Here is a 15,869-nt window from a genome sequence, read left to right as displayed (position 1 = left end):
TAAGTGACTTTGAACGTGGAATGGTTGTTGGTGCCAGACGGGCTGGTCTGAGTATTTCAAAAACTGCTGATCTACTGGGATTTTCACGCACAACCATCTCTAGGGTTTACAGAGAATGGTCCGAAAAAGAGAAAATATCCAGTGGGATACTGCTACAGCAGCAAAAGACCACACCGTGTGCCGCTCCTGTCAGCTAAGAACAGGAAACGGAGGCTACAATTCGCACAGGCTCACCAAAATTGGACAATAGAAGATTGGAAAAATGTTGCCTGGTCTGATGAGTCTCGATTTCTGCTGCGACATTCAGATGGTAGGGTCAGAATTTGGCGTAAAGAACATGAAAGCATGGATCCATCCTGCCTTGTCTCAACGGTTCAGGCTGGTGGTGGTGGTGTATTGGTGTGGGGGATATTTTCTTGGCACACTTTGGGCCCCTTAGTACCAATTGAGCATAGTCAAAAAAGCAAAACACAACATGCTACACAGAAACAAACAGCAAAAAGGGAGAATGGGTCTGACCAAAGACTCCTTACCATCTTTTCTTCTCATATTTCTCCTGAAGAAACTCTTTGACTTTCTGAGGTTCACGGAAATCTGGGACCACGGAGCTCTTGTCATCATACAACCCCAGCCAGATGTGTTTGCAGACCTGAGCACAAAAAAAAGAAAAGAAAAAAGAGAGAGCGACTACTCAAAGGAACTTCAGTATGTGTGCATATGGTAATGTGCCCTTTGTTTTAAAGCATGTAGTACCTCATTGCTGTGTTTTTGTAAGAACTCGATTTCCTGTTGGGTGAAAGTTGTCATGGAGATAGACTTCACTCTGTGTGGAGGGTTGAGGCCTCGTCTGGGGTACAAATCAAATGACATAAACATCACCGATTGGTCAGGGCAGAGACAATACTAAACTTGGAGAGCCCTACTTGTACCAGTCGTACATTAGTGGTACTTATTTATTCTTCTTCTAGACAAACTCTCTTTGCAATTTAGGCACAAATGATACCTCAAATAAATACCTTTATATAATAACAACAACATGTAAAATGCATTTGAATTATAAATAAATTATTCCTTACAAAAAAATGGGAGAAAAAAAATCCTATACACTTGCATTGAAAAGTGTAACAAGCCACCAAGAAGCAAAGTACACCATAGCAACCAGCCAGGACACCATACAAACAATATATCAACATGCCAAGGCTGTATAAATTAACCATGAGGGTGGGCTCTTTTGATTCGAGTGGTGTACTTAAGCACCATTAAGACCCCTAAGGCTCTGTTTGGGGTCTCTGGGGGCCCCTGTCCCATTTAGTCATGTCTCAGTGCCAGAATATCATGAATAAACTTACATCAGGGGCGACTTATTTGACTTACGACTGTAAATTGAGGCTCCGTGTGCAGCCCTAAAGCCCTCTGGAGGCCCTTGTGGGTCGCTGTCATATTTAGTCATATCCCTGTACCAGAATGCCAAAAAGACACTGACACTGAGGGTCTTAGGAACCAAAATTGAGGCCTTGATTAGAGCCCCAAAGCCCTCTGGGGGCCCCTATCTTATTTGTCTCATCACCTCACCAGAATTTCATGAAGACACTGAGGGTGGCTCTTTTGTCTTAGGAACCTAAATTGAGGCCCTGTGTGGAGCCCCGAAGCCCCCTGGATGTAAATGTTGTCCCCTGTCATACCTCAGCACCAAAATGTCAGAGATATAGGCGTTGGCTCTTCTGACTGGCCAGTGAATTAAGAGCCCATGTGCTCTGCCAGGGGCCCCAAACTCAGCACCACAATCTCATTCAGACATGTTCATGTGGCATTGTCTGTAAGTTCAAAAGCACTCATATTTTCTTCAGTTCATCCAGTTATGAACATCATCTACGCATAAGCAGCTGTAATGTTTAAACATGAGTGTGTCACACGTTGATACAATACCTTATGAACACACTCACAACTAGTAGCACCAACGTCGCACTGTCTTATTTGAAAAGTTCGGCTGCCCTGGCCCTGAATCTCGTGCTATTTTTGTGAACGCTGATGTTATGATGATGATGATGATGATGATAGAAAGGCAGCTGGGACACATTCTGCAGATGATCTCTCAGATGGGAGGGGTTGTTAGGCGTCTGCCCGTACAGACGCTTGGGGAAAAACAAGTAGTTCATACACGGTGTACTTAAGCACCATTAAGACCCCTAAGGCTCTGTTTGGGGTCTCTGGGGGCCCCTGTCCCATTTAGTCATGTCTCAGTGCCAGAATATCATGAATAAACTTACATCAGGGGCGACTTATTTGACTTACGACTGTAAATTGAGGCTCCGTGTGCAGCCCTAAAGCCCTCTGGAGGCCCTTGTGGGTCGCTGTCATATTTAGTCATATCCCTGTACCAGAATGCCAAAAAGACACTGACACTGAGGGTCTTAGGAACCAAAATTGAGGCCTTGATTAGAGCCCCAAAGCCCTCTGGGGGCCCCTATCTTATTTGTCTCATCACCTCACCAGAATTTCATGAAGACACTGAGGGTGGCTCTTTTGTCTTAGGAACCTAAATTGAGGCCCTGTGTGGAGCCCCGAAGCCCCCTGGATGTAAATGTTGTCCCCTGTCATACCTCAGCACCAAAATGTCAGAGATATAGGCGTTGGCTCTTCTGACTGGCCAGTGAATTAAGAGCCCATGTGCTCTGCCAGGGGCCCCAAACTCAGCACCACAATCTCATTCAGACATGTTCATGTGGCATTGTCTGTAAGTTCAAAAGCACTCATATTTTCTTCAGTTCATCCAGTTATGAACATCATCTACGCATAAGCAGCTGTAATGTTTAAACATGAGTGTGTCACACGTTGATACAATACCTTATGAACACACTCACAACTAGTAGCACCAACGTCGCACTGTCTTATTTGAATAGGATCCTGTCTTATTTGAAAAGTTCGGCTGCTCTGGCCCTGAATCTCGTGCTATTTTTGTGAACGCTGATGTTATGATGATGATGATGATAGAAAGGCAGATGGGACACATTCTGCAGATGATCTCTCAGATGGGAGGGGTTGTTAGGCGTCTGCCCGTACAGACGCTTGGGGAAAAACAAGTAGTTCATACACCATCTGTGTGAATATGAGGGGCCTCGTTAAAAACTTACAGTATTCCGGAACAGGTGGTGCACACAAACGAGCCCACTGTCATGTTGGCGTAGGTCGGGCCGCGCTGATCGCAATCAAAGCATTTCCTATTGGGAGGCAGGCTGGTCATCTCCCGAAGCATCTTCAAGTGTTTCTCCTCCTGTTTTCGTTTGGCACTCGCCGCCATCACGAAATAATAAAGCTGTCGAGTCTAGGGCAGGTGGAGCTGTGAGTTATTGGTAAATCTAGTGCATAAACACGCCCGGCAGCGCTGTAAAATCTTTCCACATAGGACAGCCAGGAATAGCCATAAACGTTCAGTTCTTCCCTGGACTGATGTGGATCGCTAAAGGCTGTGCATGTCAATACTGCCACCTACTGCACCGGAGAGAAACGCCTCTACTGGCACATGGTACAAAATAAGTTGAAAACTCCTCAAATTAATTAGGATCAGAAACTTGAGACTCTCACGAAATTGTTACAGCGATGGTACAGTGTCTGATGGTAATGATATGGTTCTAAATGATTGCCATGTTATTTACAAGATAGGCCTACTCAAATGTAATTTAAATAACAATTAAACTATAGGAGAACAGAAAAGCCTGGTTTCATGACTGAAATACATGATACTTCCTTGGTACTTTGTAGTTTGTGGATGTATCGATACAAATAAATACGAATATAAAGCACAAACTGCATCTGACACCACAAGAGTAAGTTGATGAATGAGTGAGTTAGCCTACTCACTCAGTGACTGTTAAGTGAATGTTATTTGTTGTTTTTATGGTTGTACAATGAACAGTTTTTTTCATTGTTCGATATTTTTGCAAATTTAAAGTTGTTCAGCATTTTAGAGATGAACAATTTCTAATTTGAATGCTTAAAATCTTAATTGTTCAGTGACTGAAGAACGGTGTGGGCTATTTAGCTCTAATGTTCTGCGAGTAAGCAGCATTATCGGTCGTATATAATGAAGAACAGACATAAAATGAAGAGCTGAAATCAAATTATTTCATAGAATGGTATCAAATTAACATGTGAAATGACTTTGTTAGGCTACTTTAGAGCATTAAAGATGTTTCGACCATACCCAACAATGGTACAATTGGAACAAATGTCTTTGTAAACTGTGAAAAGATATGAACTATTTATATGTATTATTGATCATAAATTCTTAGTTTGATAAATACAAGAAATATCACATGAAAATTGTGTTTGTAATAGCTTTTGTGAGGTAATGTAAAAGGCAAAAAGTGTTCCAACTGTACTCTGTCTACCCTATATACGCATCAGGTGTGAAACCACATTAAAGAAATAGTGCAGTCAAAACATGAAAATTTGCTGAAAATTTCCTCAACCTTCTTACTGGAGGAAGTGTTGTTATTATTAGACTTGTATACGAGACGGACTCGTATTTTGGCCAGAAGCAATAGTTTAAAGTTAAAATGCCTTATTGATGGATTCGTTACTTATAAAGTAGCTTTTCACTTCACAAGATGGTAATGAGTGTCGTGGATTACTTGTGGATTATTGTGGTGCTTTCATCCGCTGTTTGAACTCTCATTCTGACGGCACCCATTCACTTGCAGAGGATCCACTAATGTTATGTAATGCTAAAGTTACGTAATGCTAAATTTCTCCAAATATGTAAGGAAACAAACTCATCTACATCTTGGATGCCCTGTGGGTGAGGAAATGTGCAGCTAATTTTCAAGTTTGGCTGAACTATTCCTTTAAATACAAACCACAATAGTACTGCAACAATGAAACACAGTATATTTTTTAGAAATAAAAAGAAGTAATCTGTAATTTATTACAGGCTCACGAACATAAATGTTTTTTACATGATACAAAAACATTAAAACATATATTTTCTTGGCACTGGTTTTACATGATGCTGCCATTTGAACAAAATAAATTAAGCATCTAAAACAGATCCATGCCATTATACTTTTGACTCTTCGGTCCACATGATGGTTTGATCAATGGTTTAAGATTCAAGATTCAAAATGGTCCATACTATTTCATTTTTGGTCGCTTTCTCCCACTGGATGCTCCCACAGCTGCAGACTCAGCCTAGATAAGGAAGACAAGATTGTTTGTTACAATGTTCAAGCAAGCAATCGATTTACAATACATCTTTATTGATATCTGACCTTTCTCCTCCGTGTTGCACGGAAAAATTCCTCAATACGTGACGGTCGAGTTTGGCCCATTTTCTCATCCACCTCCCTCTGCTTCCTTCTCTTTAAGAGAGACTCACGAAACTTCTTCATGCGTCCCCGCACCCTTTCTTCCCTTAAAACATTGAATAAGGTCACACACCCAAAGAAAGGTTAAATGCACAACTAAAAAACTAATAATACCAAATCATGTCAGTTAATATTTCACTCTTGATCAAATTATGTCAGATACTAGTAAATACTAGATATGTACTTCAAAGGCCTCTCTTTGCACAGGAACTGCACCAGGCCCTCTTCATCAGGCTCACTCCAGGCCAGGACAGGGTCGTCGATTTTTGGGGTTTCAAAAAACAGCTTGCGGGCATCCTTGTACTGCCAGTTTGGAGGGATTGGGTGTGTCTGGAAGAATTGACAGCCAAAGTCGCCTTTTATTTTGATGTATGAACAACAGCAACCAGAACATTCTTCTGAACATCTATTTTTGTGTTCCACAGAAGAAAGAAAATCATATGTTTTTTAAAAGCACATTAAGGTGAATAAGTGATGACAAAACTATCAGAATGTTGCCTTATTGAGCCTTCTAAAGTCACAATGAAATCAAAGTGGAAAATTCGGATATACATCATTCGGACATTCATCACAATAGAAAACAAAAGACAATCACAATTCCTGTTTATTGCCAACTTTAGCAGTGCTTGATTTCTTTGGTTTGTACGATTTCTTTCTGAACAAGCACCTTTCTGTTGACATGTTCCATCACACCCTCTATTGTATGATGTTGTTTAATAAGCTTCAGTGCTCGACTCGGCCCAAGACCCCCAATCTTATCGCAGTAGTCACAGCCCAGCAAGATACACAGGTCAACAAACTAGAAAAGAGACGCAGGAAGAAAATTAAGCAAATCAAAACACTCTTTTTATTATTAAAACTTCTTTTTCTTTTGATTTTTTTTGGGGTTAATTTAAAGGGGTCCTATAATGCTTTTTCACTTTTTGAATTTTAGTTAGTGTGTAGTGTATATGTTTGGGCATAAAAAAGATCTAGAAAGTTACAAATCTCAAAGTCCACTCCAAAGGGAGATATTTTGTTTTTAAAAAAATCCCTTTTCAAGAACTACAACGAACGGCTCGTTTGAACTACAGCGTTGGTTTCCGGGCTTTGTGATATCACAAAGCGGCCCATTAGAATATCATTAAAAATAATTCCCGCCTACAGAAATTCGAATGGTTGGGGGGTGGGGAGGGGCGAGGTTGTGGTTAGAACGCTTGGTTGAGTGAGTGCATCAGACGAAATCACAATGCACTGGGTCAGCTGGCCAATCAGAGCAGACTGCGCTTGTCGGAAGGCGGACCTTCATCAAAGCCAGAACTAATCGAGCCGTTTGTGCCAGGCTGGAGAGAAAGGTATTTTAAAAATGTAAATTATGTGAAAAATAATGCGTTTTTCGAACAACCTAGTATGAGAGCATGTTCTAGTACACCCCCAAAACAAAATCAAGACTTTGTAAAAGAGCATAATAGGACTCCTTTAACAATAACCATGCAATTCTAACGTTTCTCAAAATCAAAATAAAGTTACAACTACTACACTCAGAAGTAATGCCAATTACATCAAGATATTTTAGATATGTATATTAGCAGCTATTGACAGTCAGGCGCTGAGATTTGTTACAAAAATTAAGAGCAAGGGTCAGCAAACAATGAAAAGAAGGCAAAACATTGAAAATACCTGTTTATATGTCAGCTGTAGAGCTTCCAATAGCTTTGGTAAGGAGTACTCTGTGACCTCACTATGAGAGAAATTATTTAAGGACATAACCATGATAGATATTTCTGTATTTTAATACACACAACAGAAGGTCATTAATAAAGAAGTCCTTTATCTCTATGTCAATTTAACATGTTAGAAACATGCCTTTCCAAAAAGGTGTAGAAATTACTATTAATGCCTTGTTGTAAATGTATATATTCAATATTACATAACTCAGCATTACGTAATATGTTTTGTATAATATTTGTAACAAATAATTTGGTTTGCAAAATATTATAACGTCATATCATTAATGTAAGTTACTTTATTTTTTTATTTTATTTTTTTTTTACATTTATTATTAATATTTTTTCTTTTCTTAATTTACTTATTTAAATGTTCTATGTTCTTCTTTCTCTCGTGTTATTTATGTATATATGTATGCATGTATGCACTCAGAGCTCCTGGAAACCACAACAAATTTCTTGTGTGTTTGGCGAATAAAGCTCATGATTTGATTCTGATTAAGAGAGCTCAATTAAGGCTTACAACAAAAGGTGAAATGATAAAAACAACAACCATAATAGCAAATATTAATATCACTAATAAAATATTAATTATTCATATTAAATATTTTATTACATAACAATATTATGACAACGTATAATTTATAATACACTATTAAAACTGAGCTTGTGAGGACAAATCCTTTCAGCCAGACAGTAGATGGACTAAATTTTTGAATTTATAAATATTTTAATAATATTTGTTCATTTATTTTATTTTTGTTTTCATGCATCTTTCATGTACTATTTTTAGGTGTGCTGTGCTTGTAAGATAAAGTTTTAGCAAATATTATTTTTATTTAAAAGCATATCTTTTTCAATGTTCTCCTGCAAAATCTACAATCAGAACAATCAGAAGATTTTGACTACTTTCTCACCTGTCTCTCTTTGCATTGAGCTGGCGGAGCAGAACAGTCCCTCCAAATGCCAGTGTGTCCATGTCCTCTGAGGCTACAGCATTAACTGTGCCACTTTTGACCAGGTGGGCACACAGCGCCTCTGCTTCACCTGGAGCCTGACATTCACGGCGATGAAAGTCAAAACAAGTCAAGCAAGAACCTCGCAAATTAATATGAGACAGAATTTATGTTTATAAAGCTAACTAAATTAAAATACCTTGATGCATGGCACACCCATGAGCTGTAAGAGACGCAGGCAGTCTTGTTTAAAGTTGGACACTAAAGTGCAAAATATCATGTACATAAATGTCATATAGTCACAAGCACACTAGAAATAATGATTAGCAGAAACAGTGTGAAATAATACGATACAGTTATAATATTATTTTGGAAGAAAAGACTACTTTTAATGACAGTACAGACAGTAAAGACATTTATAATGTTGCAAAAGATTTCTACTTCAAATAAACGCTATTCTTTTGAACTTTCTATTCAAGATTCATTAAGAAAAAGTATAACTTTTCACAAAAATATTAAGCAGCACAAATGATAATAATAAGTCATGTTTCATGAGCTTATTAGAATGATTACTGAAGGATCATGTGACACTGACGATTGAGTAATGGCTGCTGAAAATTAAGCTTTACCCTCAAAGAAATAAATTACATTTTAAAATATATTAAATAGAAAACGGTTATTTTAAATTGTAATAATATTTCACAATGTTGTTTTTTTTTTGCCACATATTTACAATACAACTCCACACACCTGTGTTGGAGCTCTGTGAGCTGTTCCAGCCTGTGCTTTGAGCTCTTTTTTCCAGCTAGAGGAATTAAAATATATGAAATATGATTAAATACACAATTATTACATAATTATTATATGTACAGTACTGTGCTAAAGTCTTAGGCCATTAGTATTTTCACCACCACCAACACCAACACCAACACCAACACCAACACCAACAACAACAACAACAACAACCTATAAAGCTGTTACAAACCCTTTTAAGTTTAGAGGAAATAAGATTCATTAAGAAAAAGTATAACTTTTCACAAAAATATTAAGCAGCACAAATGATAATAATAAGTCATGTTTCATGAGCTTATTAGAATGATTACTGAAGGATCATGTGACACTGACGATTGAGTAATGGCTGCTGAAAATTAAGCTTTACCCTCAAAGAAATAAATTACATTTTAAAATATATTAAATAGAAAACGGTTATTTTAAATTGTAATAATATTTCACAATGTTTTTTTTTTTGCCACATATTTACAATACAACTCCACACACCTGTGTTGGAGCTCTGTGAGCTGTTCCAGCCTGTGCTTTGAGCTCTTTTTTCCAGCTAGAGGAATTAAAATATATGAAATATGATTAAATACACAATTATTACATAATTATTATATGTACAGTACTGTGCTAAAGTCTTAGGCCATTAGTATTTTCACCACCACCAACAACAACAACAACAACAAAAAAAAAGGTTTTAAGCCAGTTATTTCTGGATGATAGTGAGATCAGATCTCTGTGTGGAGCATTGGCTGTTGTCAGACTCCTTGTGCATACAAAAATCTCACTGGATTATTACAATTAATGGCAAAAGAAATGTAAACTGATATTTCGTACTAACACACTACAGCAAAAGATAGAAATAACTGACTTAAAACCATTTTTGTTGGTGAAAATACTAGCGGCCTAAGACTTTTGCGCAGTAGTGAATATAATTACTAAATAATTGTATTAGTACACATCTCACCACAGCTCTCTTTTGATTGGGTGGCCTGCCATCAAGCACAAAGACAGGCTTGATGTCATGCTCCAGGAAAGTAAGAGTGCGGTAAAACAAGCCTGTGAGAGGACTGCAACATCACACGTTCATATGATAAGATAGCACATCTATACCTAAAAAATCATAATATTTACAAAACAGAAAAGACACTGATTTTAATGTATTTTTTTTAACAAACTCAATGACTCAATAATACTGACCTTAGCTTCAGATGGCTGGGGAGAGCAGAGCGAAACTGATTCACCACAATAGATGTATCCAGTGCGATAATCTTCCCTAAATCGCAGATACATGACAATCAGTGCAGTTTTATGCAAATAAAAAAAAGAACAAAAAGACTTCTGAGTAACGTTAGATGACAACTAATGCTAACAATCTAACTCTGAAGAGTAACGTTATTTTCCAGATGCATTTTCCGCCTGTCAGTGACTTTTCTTACTGTCTTCTCTTCTTTCGTGCGGATTAATAGATAATTTGATGCCCAATTAGCTGTTTTGTTACATTTTTTTTAACAGCACTGCATTGATCTTACCAGAATAATCGCCGATCTCTTTGTTGCGCATAGAGTCTGGCGCGTCAAAGTGAATTAGATACGCTAACTTTGTAATCCCCATATTTGACTTTAACTCGCGCCTGTAGGACTGTGTTGTTCTTATCCTTCACCCATAGACTGTATAAGCCTTCAGCTTCAACAGAGCGCCGATAGGCCACCACGACCTCACGTCACTCGTTTCGCGACTGCAAACAAACTGACCCGACTCGCTTGCCGTAGACAAAGCTCCGGAGTGCGAACATACTTTTGAAAGTGATGCTCGTGTGGAAGCGGAGGATGAACAGACTGCGAGTCTGAATGCTTGGTTAAATGTTTTATTAGGTCTGCTCGGCCTAAACAATTTTTTGTTGTATATAGTAAACGCTCATTTACAAAGCAAAGATGGAGCGAGGACTAGAGATGTCAGCAATGATTCCTGCATTGCAAGAACTAGCCAGGTAACAACAATGGCTGCTAAGAACGATTATGTTCTCTTGTTAAATTCTCGTAAAAAGCGTCCTCAACATAAACATTTAAAGATAAGGCCTCTTACGTCTTTTCCAGTGCTAGTTCGGTTGAGTACAAGCAGGCTGTGCAGAAACCTCGCCAGATACTGTGTCAGTTCATTGACAGGATACTGACAGATGTTGACGTCGGTAAGAAACAATGCATTGTATCTTTGAGGTTTTTTTTGAGGATGTTTGTGTTTTTTACGTCTTTTTAGCAGAACATCTCAAATTCTGTCATCATTAACTGACCCTCATGCTGTTTCAAACATGCTAAATAAATACAATTTAGTTAGGTGGTGGTTGACTTCACATAAAACTACATAGTCACGGAACAATCACCTGTGTGCACAGTACAAGCAAAATGCTAACGTGAAATCCTTTAGAACAGATTATATGCTGAAAAATATATATTATATTAAACATATTACATGTATCAATCTGAATATTACATAAATTAAGTTGGAAGTTCTGGGTTCTTGTCACATAAGTGTTTTCCTTTGTTTACAATGGCTGCTGATCTAAGTTTTATGCACTGAACAGCTAACACACACACACACACACAATACACTAGATGGTAGAGTACATTATGCATAGTTTAAATGTTTAAATATTTTGTTTATAGTAGCATGAAATTTGGGGTGCAATGTTATATTAAAAAGAAAGTAAATTCTATTTACTTGTTATCATTGTATGATGTTCTGCATAACACAAAAGACTTTAGAACAGATTATATGCTGAAAAATATATATTATATTAAACATATTACATGTATCAATCTGAATATTACATAAATTAAGTTGGAAGTTCTGGGTTCTTGTCACATAAGTGTTTTCCTTTGTTTACAATGGCTGCTGATCTAAGTTTTATGCACTGAACAGCTAACACACACACACACACACAATACACTAGATGGTAGAGTACATTATGCATAGTTTAAATGTTTAAATATTTTGTTTATAGTAGCATGAAATTTGGGGTGCAATGTTATATTAAAAAGAAAGTTCACCCAAAAATGTAAATTCTATTTACTTATTATCATTGTATGATGTTCTGCATAACACAAAAGAAGATATTTTGAAAAATGGCGGTAAGCAAAACAGGAACAAAAAACACTGTGACATTTCACAAAATATCAACAGAAGAAAGGAAGTCATAAAGGTTTGGAACAACATGAAGATGATGAAATGAGAGGTTTTTTCCCCCTGATCTGTCCCTTTAAAGCTAATTAATAGAATATTTTAATCTATTGAAAATTTCTCTTCATCCTAAAGGAAGTCATAAAGGTTTGGAACAACATGAAGATGATGAAATGAGAGGTTTTTTCCCTGATCTGTCCCTTTAAAGCTAATTAATAGAATATTTTAATCTATTGAAAATTTCTCTTCATCCTTCTCATTTAAATGAGTCTCTTTCCAGTGTAATTTGACTGCTTTTAGTCCATGTTTAGTGTCATGCTTATATAGTTTATTTTTACTCCGTTTTATCTTTCTCGCATTTCAGTTGCTCTGGAGTTATGTAAGAAGACCAGTTCTGAGCCAGCGTGTGTGATGCTGCTGGACTTTGTGCAGCACATTATTAAATCCTCTTCTTTAATGTTCGTAAACCCAGCGTGTCTTTCAGATCACTTCAAAAACTCAGAGAACAGCTGCTCTGGTAAGTTCATTTGGTTTACGTTAGCTACTAAAGTTCTGCTCAAATACATCCAGCTTAGATTGTCTGCCTCCATTCTCCCTTCACAGATTTCAGTAAATGGATCATCAACCGCTTCTTGCGAATTGCTGCTTGCCCAGAATGTGAAGATCTTCACATAAAGATTTCATCAGTCATCTGTTCCTTGCTTCATCTTTTCAGAGCCAAGGGCTCAGTCCTTTTTGGCCTTTTTTCCACAGAGCTAATATGTTTAATGCAAGATCTAGTGCATATGAATCTCATGGTCAGACCATCACCACAGTGGCCAGTTGTGGTGGAACGTTTCTCCGTCAGGTCTGGAGATTCTGCCGTTTACCTGACCCCCACCATCCTTAATCTGTCCTCATATGCCTCAGCTCAGGCGTTGTTAGTAACTTCATTAACCGTGCTGACAGATATTTTGCAAGGCCTTTTCTTCCCAAGGGAAGTGGCCATCATATGGGACTGTACTTGCCTTATGCTGTCTCATGGGAGCCCAAAACTCAAGGCAGCATCCATGGTGCTTTTAACTCGCATTGTGACTCTGGGAGGTTTCCCTGAAGACCATTCACAGCCATTTTTCTCTGCTTATTTGCATCTCCTGGACTCCTTGCCTACTTTTGAGGAGTCAGAGCTCAGTGTCTTTGGCACGGAATTCCAGAAGCTCTCCCAATGTGTTTTCCAGCCCGAGGAAGGCACTCACTGCAGGTTTGAGAGAGTTCATGTGAATATGCTGATGGAAAGGCTTGAGAAACTGGTGGTTGGTGGGGCACTAGAGCAGTTGAAGGTAATGGAGGTGAAAGCAACACTTTGTGAAGTCTTCTGCTTTGTCCTTGAGTTTGTTCCTCTCGGATATGAGTGTGCGGTGCAGATCCGGAAGGAGAGAGTCGCAGCCATTTGCAAATCTCTGATTAAGACCATTGGAACACAGGGCCTGCAGGAGGTAAAGGGTTAAAGGAAAAGTTTATCTAAAAAAGACAATTCTGACTGATGTTTTTTCCTCTTCTTTTAAGTCTAGTAAATGGTCCAAGCTGCTCTTTTCAATAAAATGAAAATTAATGATGTTTCTTTGCGCTGTATTCAAAGTGTTAAATCATACAATATATTGGTGGAAAGTCTGATATTTAAAGGGATAGTTCACCCAGAAAGGAAAATTCTGTAATCAATTACTCACCCTCATGTTGTTCCAAACCCGTAATACTTTGGTAAATATAAAAATTTGGTTCTGTAATCACAGATACACAACCGTTCTTGCTTGAGGCACGAGAACACACCTAATGGGATCTTGTGCGTCAAGCAAGGAAGCTTGAGCTTCTGTTTACCATATTTGATGAGCTCTATGTATGTGTGTTGATCAAAAGAAGACTCAAAAGTTTTTCTTGTGCAATCTCTTCATGAACTTTTTCATAGTTTTGGTCAGCTGGACTTTCAATCAAGGGAAATCTCTCAGAAAATTCAATTCAGTTAAGGGACAGAAATCCTTATTTGTGTTTTGATGATGAACAACGATTTAAGGGTTTGGGTTATGGGTTTGGACTGCAATGAGGGTGAGTAAATGATGACAGAATTTTCATTTTTAGGTGAACTATCCCTTTAAATCGTTATTTGCTGATAGTCTTGCCATACATTAGCTCTCAGTTGTAAAGTGGTGATGTATTGTAGAAAGTAACATATTTTCTGTTTTATGAAAACTAGCAAAGCGTGGAAGGCTACCTGTACGCTGCCCTCAAGACAGAAGCTATTGCTGCAGTGCAGGATATGCAGGCCGGTGTTTCTGACCTTGCTGATCCTAGTATGTATGAAGAGGAGGTTCCAGCCAAACGCCCAAACCTCTCTCTTCCAACCCAGCTAAGGAGTGGGGAAAAAACTCAGCCAATGTATGCAATTCTCCGTACCCACTCTCCAAATAGACATTCCTTCAGTCTTGCATCTTACCATGTGTATTCATCTTGTCCTGAATCAGGCAGGTGGACATGAAGAGCAGAAGTGAGGTGTGGGCAGCTGTAGAGAGCCGACTGGATGAGTTACTGACCCAGATGAGGGACCACACGGTGAGCACCGTGCAGGGACTGGCGCTCATCTTCCATCTGACTGCACTTTGCTCAAAGCACTGTCTAAGTGGATCACAGAGGTACGGCTTTATTAAAGACCTTTGTTGTGTTGCATGGTTATTTGTTCTCATTCTTAAATACATCTTCAGTGGCAGAGGAGAGATGACATCAGAGGCTTCAGATGCGGCTCAGCTCATTTGGTTAAAGCCTCGGGTTTTGGCTCAGGTAGTCGAGAGCTGCCGCTCTGTGATGGCAAACACCTCTAATGAAGAAGAGCTGGAGCCTCTGGTGGAGGGTACCATCAGGATACTTGATGCTGTCCTCTACCTTAACAGTGAGTGTATTTTTTTTGCAAGATCCTTATTAATATCTATGTTAGGCTTAAAGGACCATTTTATATAAATGCATCCTGGTTATTTTTTCAGGATGCACTAATATTACAATTTTGGCCAAAACCGAAAAGCTGATAATTATTTTCAAGTTATAGCCAATAACCCTTAAATGGCCGATATAAAACAGTTTTTCTTATAATAATAAATCACAAAAAACTAAACTTTTATATCACAGGTGAATTTAGGCACCACAACTTTATAATACACATAAATGGATATTTATTTTGAGATTTGCTAAAGATTATATTTAACTTTATTTTTGCTGATTTGTTGAGATATTGCAGAATTTTTCTGAATTTTCACTCATGAGCAGCCCGTAGATGTATTTAACGGCATGATATCAGTTCATTTGAATTAATTTGATTTGTGTTGTATGTTTACAGCTAATAGTCATGGTGACACAGGTTTTTACAGGAATATTTGTGCTCTGCTCTCAATCCCATGGGTGCTTGAGCATTCTTCACAAGCGGTTTATCAGATGACCTCTTTTCCTGCAAGTCTGATCGCACTCTCCCAGAAACTTGCTCCTGTCTACTGTAAGTATCTTATAGTGTCTCATAATGTTAATGGATTACTGTTTATTTCAGTGTTGTTCCTCAATAAGTTTAATTTATTTTACAGTTCACTTACAGTACATTTCAATGTTTGTTGTTTTGTACGTTTTCTTGTAGCTGCACAAACTCAAGCGCACTGTGTGTTTCTACTTGCCCTGCTGTCGAAGAGTGTGTGCAGTGACTGGCGGTCGTCGGTTTACCGCTGGGCCCTGCAAAGTAACAGTGAATCTGAGCGGGCCAGTGCTGTCAGAGGCTTCCCCCTTCTGCTGCACAATCTAGGAGTCAAATCCTATAGCCTCATCCACGAGGTCCTTCTGTACGTCATCTAACAGTCACACACTCTGAGGAAAAAAAAAAAAAA

At 38.3% G+C, this 15,869-nt stretch overlaps 3 protein-coding genes across 5 annotated transcripts in view; 1 reads left to right on the top strand and 2 right to left on the bottom strand.

The window, feature by feature from the left end:
* The window catches only part of LOC107732949 (arf-GAP domain and FG repeat-containing protein 1-like), a 16,172-nt gene extending 12,732 nt beyond the window's left edge, over positions 1 to 3,440 (bottom strand). For all 3 annotated transcript variants that reach the window (XR_001638922.1, XM_016544418.1, XM_016544419.1), the window contains exons 1-3: positions 3,132 to 3,440; positions 754 to 847; positions 534 to 649 (exon numbers count right to left, since the gene is read on the bottom strand). Coding sequence is in view for 2 of the 3 variants with exons in the window: in XM_016544418.1 (XP_016399904.1) it covers positions 534 to 649; positions 754 to 847; positions 3,132 to 3,298 (377 nt within the window). In the remaining variant the exon portion in view is untranslated. The remainder of the gene's footprint in view (positions 1 to 533; positions 650 to 753; positions 848 to 3,131) is intronic.
* A 1,499-nt stretch (positions 3,441 to 4,939) lies between these two features.
* Positions 4,940 to 10,495, bottom strand: LOC107732936 (probable flap endonuclease 1 homolog). Its single transcript, XM_016544374.1, has 11 exons — positions 10,335 to 10,495; positions 10,003 to 10,078; positions 9,770 to 9,872; positions 9,304 to 9,358; positions 8,225 to 8,286; positions 7,987 to 8,123; positions 7,023 to 7,083; positions 6,031 to 6,162; positions 5,548 to 5,693; positions 5,268 to 5,409; positions 4,940 to 5,187 (listed from the first exon to the last, which is right to left on the bottom strand). Exons 1-11 carry the CDS (start codon positions 10,414 to 10,416, stop codon positions 5,131 to 5,133), a joined length of 1,053 nt encoding a protein of 350 aa, XP_016399860.1. The 5' UTR covers positions 10,417 to 10,495; the 3' UTR covers positions 4,940 to 5,130.
* A 121-nt stretch (positions 10,496 to 10,616) lies between these two features.
* atr (ATR checkpoint kinase) overlaps positions 10,617 to 15,869 on the top strand; it is a 31,665-nt gene continuing 26,412 nt past the window's right edge. The window contains exons 1-9 of the mRNA XM_016544371.1: positions 10,617 to 10,792; positions 10,899 to 10,990; positions 12,344 to 12,496; positions 12,583 to 13,454; positions 14,207 to 14,388; positions 14,475 to 14,642; positions 14,712 to 14,896; positions 15,338 to 15,490; positions 15,626 to 15,824. Coding sequence (XP_016399857.1) covers positions 10,737 to 10,792; positions 10,899 to 10,990; positions 12,344 to 12,496; positions 12,583 to 13,454; positions 14,207 to 14,388; positions 14,475 to 14,642; positions 14,712 to 14,896; positions 15,338 to 15,490; positions 15,626 to 15,824 — 2,060 coding nt within the window. The 5' untranslated portion in view covers positions 10,617 to 10,736. The remainder of the gene's footprint in view (positions 10,793 to 10,898; positions 10,991 to 12,343; positions 12,497 to 12,582; positions 13,455 to 14,206; positions 14,389 to 14,474; positions 14,643 to 14,711; positions 14,897 to 15,337; positions 15,491 to 15,625; positions 15,825 to 15,869) is intronic.

This window comes from Sinocyclocheilus rhinocerous, unplaced genomic scaffold (genome assembly GCF_001515625.1).
Source record: "Sinocyclocheilus rhinocerous isolate Xijiao unplaced genomic scaffold, SAMN03320098_v1.1 scaffold1001, whole genome shotgun sequence".
In the NCBI taxonomy this organism is placed as follows: Eukaryota; Metazoa; Chordata; class Actinopteri; order Cypriniformes; family Cyprinidae; genus Sinocyclocheilus; species Sinocyclocheilus rhinocerous.
Note: the sequence above shows the minus strand (reverse complement) of the source record. Positions and strands in the feature narration are given on the sequence as shown.